The sequence below is a fragment of the Dama dama genome, chromosome 7, assembly GCF_033118175.1.
Source record: "Dama dama isolate Ldn47 chromosome 7, ASM3311817v1, whole genome shotgun sequence".
In the NCBI taxonomy this organism is placed as follows: Eukaryota; Metazoa; Chordata; class Mammalia; order Artiodactyla; family Cervidae; genus Dama; species Dama dama.
This window is the reverse complement of record NC_083687.1, coordinates 5,964,318-5,977,823: the sequence shown is the minus strand read 5'-3', so window position 1 is coordinate 5,977,823 and position 13,506 is coordinate 5,964,318. Positions and strand designations below refer to the sequence as shown.

The 13,506-nt window shown below is 39.6% G+C and overlaps 1 protein-coding gene across 5 annotated transcripts in view; it reads left to right on the top strand.

The window, feature by feature from the left end:
- The window catches only part of ZNF451 (zinc finger protein 451), a 126,776-nt gene that overhangs the window by 65,880 nt on the left and 47,390 nt on the right, over positions 1-13,506 (top strand). For all 5 annotated transcript variants that reach the window (XM_061146334.1, XM_061146333.1, XM_061146332.1 and 2 more), the window contains exons 6-9: positions 211-361; positions 1,486-1,612; positions 12,485-12,638; positions 13,127-13,274. In XM_061146334.1, the coding sequence (XP_061002317.1) occupies positions 211-361; positions 1,486-1,612; positions 12,485-12,638; positions 13,127-13,274 (580 nt within the window). The remainder of the gene's footprint in view (positions 1-210; positions 362-1,485; positions 1,613-12,484; positions 12,639-13,126; positions 13,275-13,506) is intronic.

The window sequence follows — 13,506 nt, the reverse complement described above, 5'->3', positions numbered from 1 at the left end:
TTCCCAAATAGCTATGTATTTGTAGGTTGTTATATCTTTTATGAGAAAGTTTGTAAGCACTTAATTACAAGTAGGATCACCCATTTGATGCTGCCCAGTGGTTTTTTTTTTTTTTTTTTTTTTTTTACTGTTTTTTCATAATTTTGATTACCAGTCCAAAGGACAGTTACCTGAAATAGGAACTTAAGAATTTATATTCTGATGATGCAGGACTCAAAACAGGCACGATTAATTCTGGAACTAAAGGTTCATTCCGAAGAGGAAGCCAAATTCGAGCATCTGGGAAACCAATTTCATGTCCCATAATGCACTGTAACAAGGAATTTGATAATGGGCACCTTCTCTTAGGACATTTGAAAAGGTAAGTGTGATGTTCAGAACAGTGGGTGCTGAAGATGAACTGAGAGCGTGAGGCACCTCTGCCATTTGATTGTAGCTTTATGTTCCAAACTCTTACGATATAATTTTTTCTAATTTACATTTCTTAGGCTTCCTAGGAGGCTTGAAGTCAGATTATTCTAGTAATATTCAGTCCTAATATGTTTCATAAAATTCTGACCAGACTTTTTGCATTGATGTACATTTGGATCAATTTTAGAGAAATCCAGTCCGTTAGCAAATTTTAAGAGACATAAAGCATTTACAGATATGTGGGCTAGGCCAAAGAAAGATAATAAGTCATTGCAAAGTAAATGCTGAAGGCAAACAAAGTGTAGCAAAGTTAATAATAAATGTTCTATTTATGAGATCCATAATTTACTGAATTTTGAATAGTAGAGCTTGAGAAAGTAAATATCAAGAGAAGGCAATATTAAAGGAGTTAAATAGTCCTTATCTTCTTAGTCTCCCCTTCTCATAGTTTGAAGAGGGGAGCTGAAGTTTGGGGCTCTCGACCTTCTCAAGGTGTCTCACCCTGCTTATGCCTGACCCTGCTGTGAGAGCCTTCTGGAGAGGGGTTCAGTATTCTACAGATAACTGTATTTTAACTGTTTTTAATTTCAAAAAAGTCTTTGAGGCAGTTTTCAATGACACAGATTTGTTAAATGATTAAAATGACATTAAAAGGATTAAAAGCCATTTTTAGGAAATAGGTGTATACCAGAAATCTTGACATGACATTATTATTCCAGTGATTCATTTACAATTATTTGTGAGTTTTAGTTTGTTCCTTGCCAGAAGAAACATATGATGACTGTACAGTTTTCAGACTGGAAGTTTACCAATTTGGCAAAATATGCTTAAATCCATTTTATTGTATCTTGAGTACTTTTTTGAAATTTTAAGGTGTTGGTCACTGTTTCAAGAGATTGCATGGCATATGAGAGCCACTTGATATCTCTTGAATATAAAGAACCTTATTTAATACTTCAGTAGAAAACGTGTAAAGGCTTGAATGTGTGTGTCTAACTTAACAAATGAAGCAACATAGTACTGCCCCTAGAATATGTCAGATTTTCTAATATTAACCTCTGTTTTGCCAAGTAGGTTCGACCACTCTCCATGTGATCCAGCAATTACACTGCATGGACCTTTCATCAGTTCCTTTGCTTGTGTAGTATGTTATAAAAATTTTGTTACTCAGCAACAATATAGGGATCACCTTTTTGCTAAGGTAAGAACATGTCCTAAGTTAAGAATAGGTATTGTTTTTCTAGAGATCCGTGGGGTGTTTTCTTGCTGTTCTTAAGCTTGCAGTCTATAGTGATGCACATAAGGCTCAAAATTGTGATTGTCTATGATAAATAAAATGATTTGGAACGTTCTCGTGGGCAGGTAACCCTGATAGCTGAAAGCTAACAGTCCTAAAGATTATCACTGAAGCCCTTCTTTTTATTGAATTGCTCTATGAAATTGACTTACTTTGTTCAAGATGTTCTGTGAGTTAATCCCATGATGATCAGAATGGATTTCTTAAGGACACTGCTGTTCAGCGCTGGTTGACATGTCAGAGCCATGTAGTCAGTGATGATACCTTTATTAATGCTGGTGTTAAGAGATCAGGTATTTAAAAGGTTGTGTTACGTGACTCACACTGTGTGAAATCTCAAGGGACATGATTCATAATATTAGCAAATTCAGTGTATAATTCAGTGGTGTTAAGAGATCTGGTATTTAAAAGGTTGTGTTACGTGACTCACACTGTGTGAAATCTCAAGGGACATGATTCATAATATTAGCAAATTCAGTGTATAAAGATCCCTGTAATAAGTGTTTACCAGACTTGATATTATTAGTAGGTATCTCACTTATTAATGTTACAAAATGTTAATTATATGATATTTTCACTCTGGAAAAGTTTTAAAATACTAACAAGAAAGAAAATAAGAAACCCCTTTTTTTAAAAAAGATTTATATTTGATTTACAGTGTTGTGTTAATGTCTACTGTGCAGCAGAGTGATTAGTTATACATGTATAGACATTTCTTTGCCTCTTCTTTTCCATTATGGTTTATCACAGGATATTGAATGTAGTTCCCTGTGCTATACAGTAGGACCTTGTTTATCTGTTCTAAATATTATAGTTTGCATTTACTAACCTTAAACTCCCAATCCATCCCATCTCCACCGCCTTTCCCCCATGGCAACCACTGGGAAATCACTCTAATGTCACTTAGAGAGATAAGCATTATTAACACTTACATATATATATTTCTGCTATTTCTCCATATGTAAATATTTTTATATAGAATAAGGTATCTAAATTATTTCATAATTTAAAAAAGCAGTGTGTTGTAAACATAAATGTTTAAATGTTGAATCAGTATGTACATTTAAAATAAGTGCATGGCATTCTGTATGGCTATATTAATTTTAATTTTTAAATAATTACTGATGTATGTGCTTGTGTTGGCGGTGCCGGTCCTTGTTGCTGCGTGGGCTTTCTGCAGCTCTTGCACGCGGGGGCTGCGCGTTTTTGCAGTGTGCGGGCTTCTCCCTGCGGCGCTGCACTTGCTGAGGAGCATGGGCTCTTGGGTGCAGGGACTTCAGGAGTTGCAGCGTGTGGGCTGAGTGATTGCGGTCCCCGGGTTCTAGAGCACAGGCTCTGTCGTTGTAGCTGGCCACAGGGTGACTTGCTTGGCGGCATGTGGGATCTTCTTGGATCAGGGATCAAACCTGTGTCTCCTGCATTGGCAGTGTGGATTCTTTCCCACTGAGCCACCAGAGAAGCCTCTCTTTTAATTTCTTATTAGATGTATTAGTTTAAATTTTTCTGTCATTATAAACAATAACACTGTAAATGCCCTTGTAGCTAAAAACCTATGAGAAGATTCATGCTTCGGGTATTTGCTGAGTAAATATTAGGTTTTGAAATAGTAAAATGCTAATGTCCAAAGACTAGTAAGGTTTTTCTTTAAACCATATTTTCAGAATTTGCTAGTCTGTGACCTATCCTTGAAAAGTCGTGTCGGTAGTACCCTGGATTCTGTGAAAAGTGCGGACTTGTGCTCTCAGGTGTCTCTGGCTAAGTTCTGTGTTCCCGGAGTAGATGTGCCTCTTGGCGGAGAGTTTGCTGAATACTCCATCAGTAGTCTTGGGGAGGCTGTGTCTTGTTGAACCCTGACGAGTGCTGTGGTACGAGAGGAATCCATGTGCTCTAGAATGAAGCGGCCGTCATGGTAGTCGTCAGAGGAAGCAGGGGTTCAGAGGGAGGGAGAGGAGACGCTGGGAAAGGGGCAGAGCACTGTGGAGGAGACGCGGTTTTCCACGCTTGGATTTGGATAGTTGGAAAGGACAGGCTGTGGGAAGGAGCCTGCAGAGAATAGCAAGTAGGGAACAGGGACGGTGCCGAGAGGAGGGTACACAGCAGGCCCAAGACTTCATCTTTAGACGGACTTGCTTGTGAGGTTGGCACCGAGCTGCTGTCTGGGAACTTGAAACTGGCAGTTTGCCAATGAGTCTCTGATGAGTGGCTCTTTGTGCCTGAACTGTAGGTGCAGGTGGTGTGGTTTATGCTGAAGCCCTGTACTAGGCAGGTATGACCTGACCCCCTGGGCACTGAGTCTTTTCTTTTTTCTTTTTTTTTTCAGTTTGAACTCTTATTTAAAAATTTGAACTATTTTTTAAAATTAATTAATTTTAATTAGAGGATAATTTCTTTACAATGCTGTGGTGGTTTTTGCCCTCAGTTAGTTCAGTGACTCGTTCATGTCTGACTCTTTGCAACCCCATGGACTGCAGCATGCCAGGCTTCCCTGTCCATCATCAACTTCCAGAGCTTGCTCAAACTCATGTCCATTGAGATGGTGATGCCATCCAACCATCTCATCCTCTGTTGTCCCCTTCTCTTCCTGCTTCACTGTTTCCCAGTATCAGGGTCTTTTCCAATGAGTCGTTCTTCGCATCAGGTGGCCAAAGTATTGGAGCTTCAGCTTCAACATCAGTCCTTCCAATGAATATTCAGGACTGATCTCCTTTAGGATGAACTGGTTGGATCTCCTTGCAGTCCAAGGGACTCTCAAAGAGTCTTCTCCAACACCACAGTTCAAAAGCATCAATTCTTCGGTGCTCAGCTTTCTTTATAATCCAACTCTCACATCCGTACATGACCACTGGAAAAACCATAGCTTTGACAATATGGACCTTTGTTGGTGAAGTGATGTCTCTGCTTTTTAATATGCTGTCTAGGTTGATCATAACTTTTCTTCGAAGGAGCAAGTGTCTTTTAATTTCATGGCTGCAGTCACCATCTGCAGTGATTTTGGAGCCCCCCAAAATAAAGTCTGTCACTGTTTCCACTGTTTCCCCATCTATTTGCCATGAAGTGATGGGACCGGATGCCATGATCTTAGTGTTCTGAATGTTGAGTTTTAAGCCAACTTCTTCACTCTCCTCTTTCGCTTTCATCAAGAAGCTCTTTAGTTCTTTTTCGCTTTCTGCCATAAGGGTGGTGTCATCTGCATATGTGAGGTTATGGATATTTCTCCCGGCAATCTTGATTCCAGCTTGTTCTTCATCCAGCCCAGTGTTTCTCAGGATGTACTCTGCATATAAGTTAAATAAGCAGGGTGACAATATACAGCTTTGACATACTCCTTTCCCAATTTGGAACCAGTCTGTTGTTCCATGTCCAGTTCTAACTGTTGCCTCCTGACCTGCATACAGGTTTCTCAAGAGGCAGGTCAGTGGTCTGGTATTCCCATCTCCTGAAGAATTTTCCAGTTTATTGTGATCCATACAGTCAAAAGCTTTGGCATAGTCAGTAAAGCAGAAATAGATGTTTTTTGGAAGTCTTGCTTTTTCCATGATCCAGCGGGTGTTGGCAATTTGGTCTCTGGTTCCTCGGCCTTGTCTTGTGCATGCACTGTTGTATTCAGTGCCCCCGACCCTGCATCGGGCCACCACTGACCCACGCCTCTGCTGGAGACTCCTGGACACTCACAGGCAAGTCTGGGTCCGTCTCTTGTTGGGTCAGTGCTCCTTTCTCCTGGGTCCTGGTGCTCACAAGGTTTTCTTTGAACCCTCCGAGAGTGTTTCCCCTGTCTGGTGTAAATTGTGTAATCAAATCCCACTGGCCTCCAAAGTCAAATTCCCTGCAGGTTCTTAGTCCCTTTGCCAGAGCCCAGGTTGGGAAATCTGTTGTGGGTCCTAGCACTTTCTTAACAGTGTGAGAATTTCTTTGGTATAGTTGTTCCAAAGTGGACCATCTTTACAATATTGTGGTGGTTTTGCCTACCTCGACTTGAATCACCCACGTGGGCACCGCGTCTTTAAGGTGGTGTGAATTGTCCAGTGTGTTCTGTTCGTCTCCGTGGAGAGGATCTCTGGGATCTTAAACCTCGTTCCTCTGGGCTGTGCCCCGTGTGCCCTTCCCCTGTGTTTCCTTTCGCACTAATAAACCATAGCCATGAGCACAGCTGTCCCCACGTTCCCTGAGTCCCAGCCAGACCCCAGCCCTGGGTGTGGTCCTAGGGGTCCCAACTCAAGTAGTAACTGGACTGCACAGCCACAGGATTTAAACTTGACATTGGCCAGGTGCTGGCACCACTGTAGGTTGTGACCCGATGAGAAGAATGCCTGTGTCTTCAGAGTTAAGAGTGTTTTAATTCTAGAACCAAAGTCCTTCTCCTTTTCTCGGGGGTAGACACCAGAGACAGTGGTATTGGAATGGCACCCATGTTGAGGGTGGATTCAAAGATGTGGACAAGGAGACCAGTTTAGGTGACTTTGGCAGTAGTGTAGCCTTGAGATGGGAGAAGAGTTTACTTAGATAAGGGCATTTAGAATAAAAACCTTAAAGTGGACCCAGAAGACACCATGAAGAGAGAAATGATAGGGCTGTTGCGTGTCCTGACCCAGGCTGGGGAGAGAAGGGGGAGAGGTGCAGCTTCATCACGGTTTTGAATCGTTTGCCCTGAGTCGTTAGTGTTCTGCCCTTTTCAGAACCAGAGCTCCTTCAGGGCATGTTTGTTTTTATTCCATGCTGTAAGTGTATTTATCCTTTTCCTTCAGTAAATCTGAATGGGCATTTTAACCTTTAAAATTAAGGAATACTCACTCTCATTTGTGTTTCCCCAATTTCATTAGTTTTCCGTTCTTTCTAGGAATTGCTTTTTCCATGCTCTTTTGCCCTCCCGTTTGCCATCTCTCTGGGAAGTAAGTTTGTAATACTCAGCCTTCCTGGAGGCACTATGGTGAAACAGAGCAAAGTCTTTGGTGTTAGACAAGCCTGGATTCCATGTCAGTTTTATTAACTGTGTTCTCACCAAATTACGGCACATCTGTGAGCTTAGTTCCTAATCTCTAAAGTGAAATCGTTACACTTCATCCAGAATTGCTGAGAGAAAGCATAATATGTTATAAAGCACTTAAGGCCCGACATATAGTATTTAATAAAGGCTTTTTGTTGCTTATTCTTTAGGGTGTCCGTCACAAGGAGTCAAAAGGAGCTAGTGTGCATTGGGTTGTCATTGCGTCATAAATTGCTCATTCATAAATAAGCCAGAAGAGGTCGCTAGAAGATTGCTTACCTGTTCATTCTGTTTCATAAAGATGATGTTCTTCAGTGAAATGTGAAACTGTCCACAGTTTACCTTTGCCTTTCTACCCTTCCCTTTTTGTCTCCAGTGTCTTCTGTCTAGACTGGTGCCTCTCAAATCTTAGTGCACACCAGTCATTTAAAGTGCAGGTGAAGGTTGTGCCTTAGAGTCAAGATTTCTAACAAACTTCTGAGTGGCAGTGCTTCTGGTCTTTGGGTCACACTTTGAGCAGCAAGTGTTTAGCCTTTTTTTTTTTTTTTTTTTTTTTTGACATTCAGGCTAGCGGGTCTTTCCCCAGGTAGCTTGCTGCCTTTCTCCCTCCTGGTGTGGGGGGTGGTGGAGGACATGTTGTAAGCCCAAGGGTGCCTCAGAATCACTTGTGGGTGAACAGACATTACCTCCCATAGTGTTTTCAAGGCTTGTCCATGTTGTAGCTTGTGTCAGTACTTCATCCTTTTTATTGTCAAATAATATTCCCTGTGTGGACGTATGCCACTTTTGTTTGTCAGTTCAGCTGGTGGACACGGGTTATTTCCACTTTTGACTATTGTGAATAATGCTGACAGAAACAAGTATACAGGTGTTTGGGTGGTCATGTGTTTTCCATTCTCTAGTGAGTTAATTTTGGGGCCATTCAGTTATTATGCTTAAGTTTTTAAAGAACTGCCAGATTGTTATCCAGTGCAGCGTGTGTTTGCTTTCCTACTAACACACACTAATGTATGTGGATTCCAGTTTCTCCACATCCTTGCCAGCACTTATTATCTGTCTATAAAATACCCATCCTAGGGGTGTCTATGATGTGATATCTTGTTGTGGTTCTAATTTCTATGCTGTATTTTGATTTAATATGACTGGAAATACAGTGGTAAAAGGGATTTGAGTACTTTTAACTTACCAGACATTGTATTTCCCATTCTTTCTCCTGGTTTTTGGAAGATACTTGCAAATATGCTATACCTTTGCAATTAGGTATATTCCCATAAAATTTTATGTGGAATCACAATTTTATTCTGTTGAGCAAACAATTTAAACCCACTTGTTTTGAATCCAGTTATAACTCACATTTGAACTACAGCTTATTTTCTTAGAGTTCTTCAAGTAGGGGAAATGGTTGTAATTGGTAAGTTACGTGTATAAGTTAGTAAATGCTTTTAGTGCTCTTGTTTGGAACCTTCTAATCAGAATGTAGAAAGTCATACTAGGGGTTATCTTTTTGATGGCTGTCACCAAAATAAAATGGGTGAAGAGTGACGAAGAGAGCACAGAATTCACCACCAAAGCTATAAGGCTCGGTGAATGGCAGCCCTGTGTCTTCTGAGGGTGCAGCTTGAAGGGGAGTGGTGGTTTTGTTGACTTACCAAAACTTTAGCTATCTCATTAGTAAATAATGAAAATAGTACTTCATGGGTTATTGTAAGGATTAAGTGGAAAAGCACATTTGAACCATAATGTACTTAGTATGAATGTGAATTTCCTATCCCTTCTCCTGTTGCATCTCATAAGCAACTACACAAACTATTGTGTATACCTAATGCTAATGATAGAAATTTAGGAAGACATAATACAACTTTTAAGGCTGTTACTCTAAAGACCATTAACAAATTAAATTATATTTATACACAAGCACGCGTACATATACATACACATATAAATGTACACTTAAAAATATTTCCATTTGTATACATAAAAAAATATTTCCAATTTTGGGATAGAGGAGGCTCTTTTTTAAAATTTTTATTTTTGGTGGGGATCATGAGATTCTGTTTTTATATTTTTATTTTTAGTTGGAGGATAATTGCTTTACAGTATTGTGATGGTTTCTGCCATGTATCAGCATGAATCAGCCATAGGTATACATATGTCCCCTCCCCCTCCCACCTCCCACCCCATCCCACCCCTGCCTCTCTAGGTTCTCAGCAGCAGATCCCACTAGCTCTCTGTTTTACATATGGTAATGTGTATGTTTCAATGCTACGTTCTCAAATCATCCCACCCTCTCCTTCCCCCTGTGTCCAAAACTCTGTTCTTTACGTCTGCATCTCCTTTGCTGCCCTGCACATAGAAGCATAAGTACCATCTTTCTAGAGTCCATAGACGTGTTAATATAGACTTGTTTTTCTCTCTCTGACTTACTTCATGCTGTGTAATATAGGCTCTAGGTTCATCTACCTCATTAGAACCAACTCACATGTGTTCCTTTTATAGCTGAGTAGTATTCCTTATCCATTCATCTGCCAATGGACGTCTAGGTTGCATCCATTGCCTAGCTGTTGTAAATAGTGCTGCAGTGAACATTGGGGTATATGTGTCCTTTTCAATTATTCTTTCCTTGACATATATGCCTAGTAATGGGATTATTGGGTCATGTGGTAGTTTCCAGCCAAAGGACTAGAAAAGGTCAGTTTTCATTCCAATCCCAAAGAAAGGCAATGCCAAAGAATGTTCAAACTACCGCACAATTGCACTCATCTCACACGCTAGCAAAGTAATGTTTAAAATTCTCCAAGCCAGGCTTCAACAGTATGTGAACCATGAACTTCCAGATGTTCAAGCTGGTTTTAGAAAAGGCAGAGGAACCAGAGATCAAATTGCCAACATTTGTTGGATCATCGAAAAAGCAAGAAAGTTCCAGAGAAAAACATCTACTTATGTTTTATTGACTATGCCAAAGCCTTTGACTGTGTGGATCTCAACACACTGGAAAATTCTTCAAGAGATGGGAATACCAGACCACCTGACTTTCCTCCTGAGAAACCTGTATGCAGGTCAAGAAGCAACAATTAGAACTGGACATGGAACAACAGACTGGTCCCACATTGGGAAAGGAGTACGTCAAGGCTGTATATTGTCACCCTGCTTATTTAACTTATATGAAGAGTGCATCATGTGAAATGCCGGGCTGGATGAAGCACAAGCTGGGATCAAGATTGCCAGGACAAATATCAATAACCTCAGATATGCAGATGACACCACCTTTATGGTGAAAAGTGAAGAAGAGCTAAAGAGCCTTTTGATGAAAGTGGAAGAAGAGAGTGAAAATTTGTCTTAAAATTGAACATTCAGAAAACTAAGATCATGGCATCTGGTCCCATCACTTCATGGCAAATAGATGGGGCAGCAATGGCAACAGTGACAGACTTTGCTTTTTGGGGCTCCAAAATCACTGCAGATGGTGACTGCAGCCATGAAATTAAAAGACGCTTATTCCTTTGAAGAAAAGCTATGACAACCTAGACAGCATATTAAAAAGCAGAGACGTTACTTGGCTGACAAAGGTCCATCTAGTTAAAGCTATGGTTTTTCCAGTAGTTATGTATGGATGTGAGAGTTGGACTGTGAAGAAAGCTGAGCGCTGAAGAATTGATGCTTTTGAACTGTGGTGTTGGAGAAGACTCTTGAGAGTCCCTTGGACTGCAAGGAGGTCCAATCAGTCCATCCTGAAGGAAATCAGTTCTGAATATTCATCGGAAGGACTGATGCTAAAGCTGAAATTCCAATACGTGGGCCTCCTGATGCGAAGAACTGACTGACTGGAAAAGATCCTGATGCTGGAAAGATTGAAGGCAGAAAGAGAAGGGGATGACAGAGGATGAGATGGTTGGATGGCATCACCATCTCAATGGACATGAGTTTGAGTATGGTCTGGGAGTTGGTGATGGACAGGGAAGCCTGGCGTGCTGTGGGTCATGGGGTTGCAGAGTCAGACACGACTGAGCGATTAAACTGAACTGATGGCAGTTTTATTCCTAGTTTTAAGGAATCTCCATGCTGTTCTCCACAGTGGCCTTATCAATTTGCATTCCCACCAACAGTGTAAGAGGATTCCCTTTTCTCCACACCCTCTCCAGCATTTATTATTTGTAAATTTTTGATGACTAGCCAAAGCAATCTTGAAAAAGAAGAATGGAGCTGGAGGAACCAACCTTTCTGACTTCAAACTATACTAAAAAGCTACAGTCATCAAGACAGTATGGTACTGGCACAAAAACAAATATAGACCAGTGGAACAAGATAGAAAGCCTGGAAATAAATCCATGCACCTATGGGTACCTTATCTTTGACAAAGGAGGCAAAAATATACAATGGAGAAAGGACAAGTCGTGCTGGGAGAGCTGGCCAGCCACCTGTAAAAGAATGAAACTAGAACACTTTCTCACACCGTACACAAAAATAAACTCAAAATGGTTTAAAGATCTAAATGTAAGGCCAGAATCTATAAAACGTTTAGAAGAAAACATAGGCAGAATACTCTTTGACATAAATTATAGCTAGATCATCTATGACCCACCTCCTAGAATAATGGAAATAAAAATAAATAGAGGACGCTCTTAACCAAGTTTGGAAACCTGGACACTACAAAAGGCATGCCCATTTGACTATCAGAATTTTAAGGTGACCATATACAAAATTAATAGATAGGTGTTTGATGAAAAATATTTTAAAGATGGAGGATGAGACAGAGTTAGTTTTGATAACAAAGAATGGATACAGGTTGACCAGAGGGGAAAAAATAAGCAAAACCTGAGGCTGGAATGGAGTAAGCAACGCACAGAATTATATGAGTGAAAGCTCATAGCACAAGTAGACGGGAAAGGCAGGTTAACATAGCACGTGTCTGTAAAACTGCAGGCATGAAAGTAAGGTCCATAGTAGCCTGTGCCAGACGCATTTGGTGCTAGGGCACTTGAATTGGTAGAATCTTTTTGAAAAGCAATTACACAGTATCTTTTAATTATCAAAAAACTTTTAACCCAATAGGGCCACTCCTGATAATGAGGAGAAAGCAGTATATAATAAGGATATGTAGTCAACAGTATAGTTTTATAAATATATTTACAAAATCATTGTAGTGGCAAAAAAAAAAAAAAAAGCCTGAAGACGAATAGACTAAATCTTAGTAGATCTACACCATAAAGTCGTTTGTAACCATTACAAAGAGTAAATTAGAGTGACACCAGTTGATTTTTAGGGATTTCTGTTAGATATTATGGAATAAGAAAACTGAGAGGCAGAAGAATCTGTAAGATGACAATATTTGATAAAACAATGGCAGTTCCCCTTGTATATTTATTTTTGTATATTCTTTATAAATGACAAACATGGAGAAATTTATGGAAGAATACATATTTGTAAACACAGGTTATATTGCAGTGTGAGCAAAACAAGAAAACATATATGTGATGTGAAAACATTTATGCATTTATATAATATTGCATATGTATTTATAAAAAGAAAATGTCTAGAAAGCAGACATACTTTTATCTTTATTGTCACAGAAAGATGGTAACAATTTGTTTTTAAGGAAAAAATAAAAAATTTCATGTATGGGACCTTATTTATGATAAAACAATTCCACAGTTCACCCTCAGAGAAGAAAAGTTTTCATGTTAACAACTGATACAAAATATTCCAAATGTATAATAAATAGGTTATTTTGAAAGTTGACTTAAGAAACTGAATATTGATTTTCGTTGTCTGTAATATAGCTTTGCCTTATATTTTAGGAAGATGCAGATGATGGACATAAAAACAACCTTCTTCCTCAGATTATTCAGTGTTTTGCGTGTCCAAATTGCTTCCTCCTTTTTAGCAGCAAGGATGAGTGTTTGAAGCATATGTCTGGAAAGAATCATTTCCATCAGAGTTTTAAACTGGGTGGTATGTTCATATTCTCTTCTGATGAAAATTATTAAGCTCCTTTAACCTTTGCTGATTTACTGTACATCTCAGGTAATTCTTGAGATAACTTATTTTCACATTAATTTTGAGAACCATGAAAGTGAAAGATTGTTTATCTCAGTTTTATTTTTCAAAAAGATTCTTAATATTTGTCTGTATCTAAGAGTAAGGTTTACTTTGAGGAATGAAGACAAACTTGGGAAGAAAACATTTATGCACAATAATGTTTTTGTGTATCCATTGGGAAGTTGGGTGTTTCCCTGCATTTAAACTCAGATTTTAGTTTGAGCATGAGTTCAGCATCCATTGCACTTAATTGAAGCTAGAAAATGACTTTTCTTAGATTTTTATCACATAAATAACTATCATCTTTCACTTGCTAACCGGATGTTGAGGAAAGCAGAGGGGAGGAAGGCTGGGTCACTCCACTCAAATCTTTGCAAATTATAGTTCATTTTGTCTTTCAGATGACAAGGCAGTGGCACAGCCAATATCATTTCCATCTTTTGCAAAGAAACTTTTGATCTCTCTCTGCAAAGATGTTCCATTTCAAGTTAAGTGTGTGGCCTGCCACCAGACCCTGCGTTCCCACATGGAGCTTACTGCCCATTTCAGGTTTGTACTGGTCCTGCCCAAACAGCTCTTCACCAGCAGGGGATTCAACAAATAGTCTTATATTCTGTGTTTCTCTCCTTTAAAATGAGAATGGAAATTTGCCTGGACATTACCCAAATTTACCATAGTAAGAGGAGAGGTGTGAGAAAAGTGGACTCGTTGACACTGCTGTAGATGTAAAACAAGCTGACCGTTCTGAGTTTCGTGTGGGTTGTTGAGGGTTGTGCGTGTG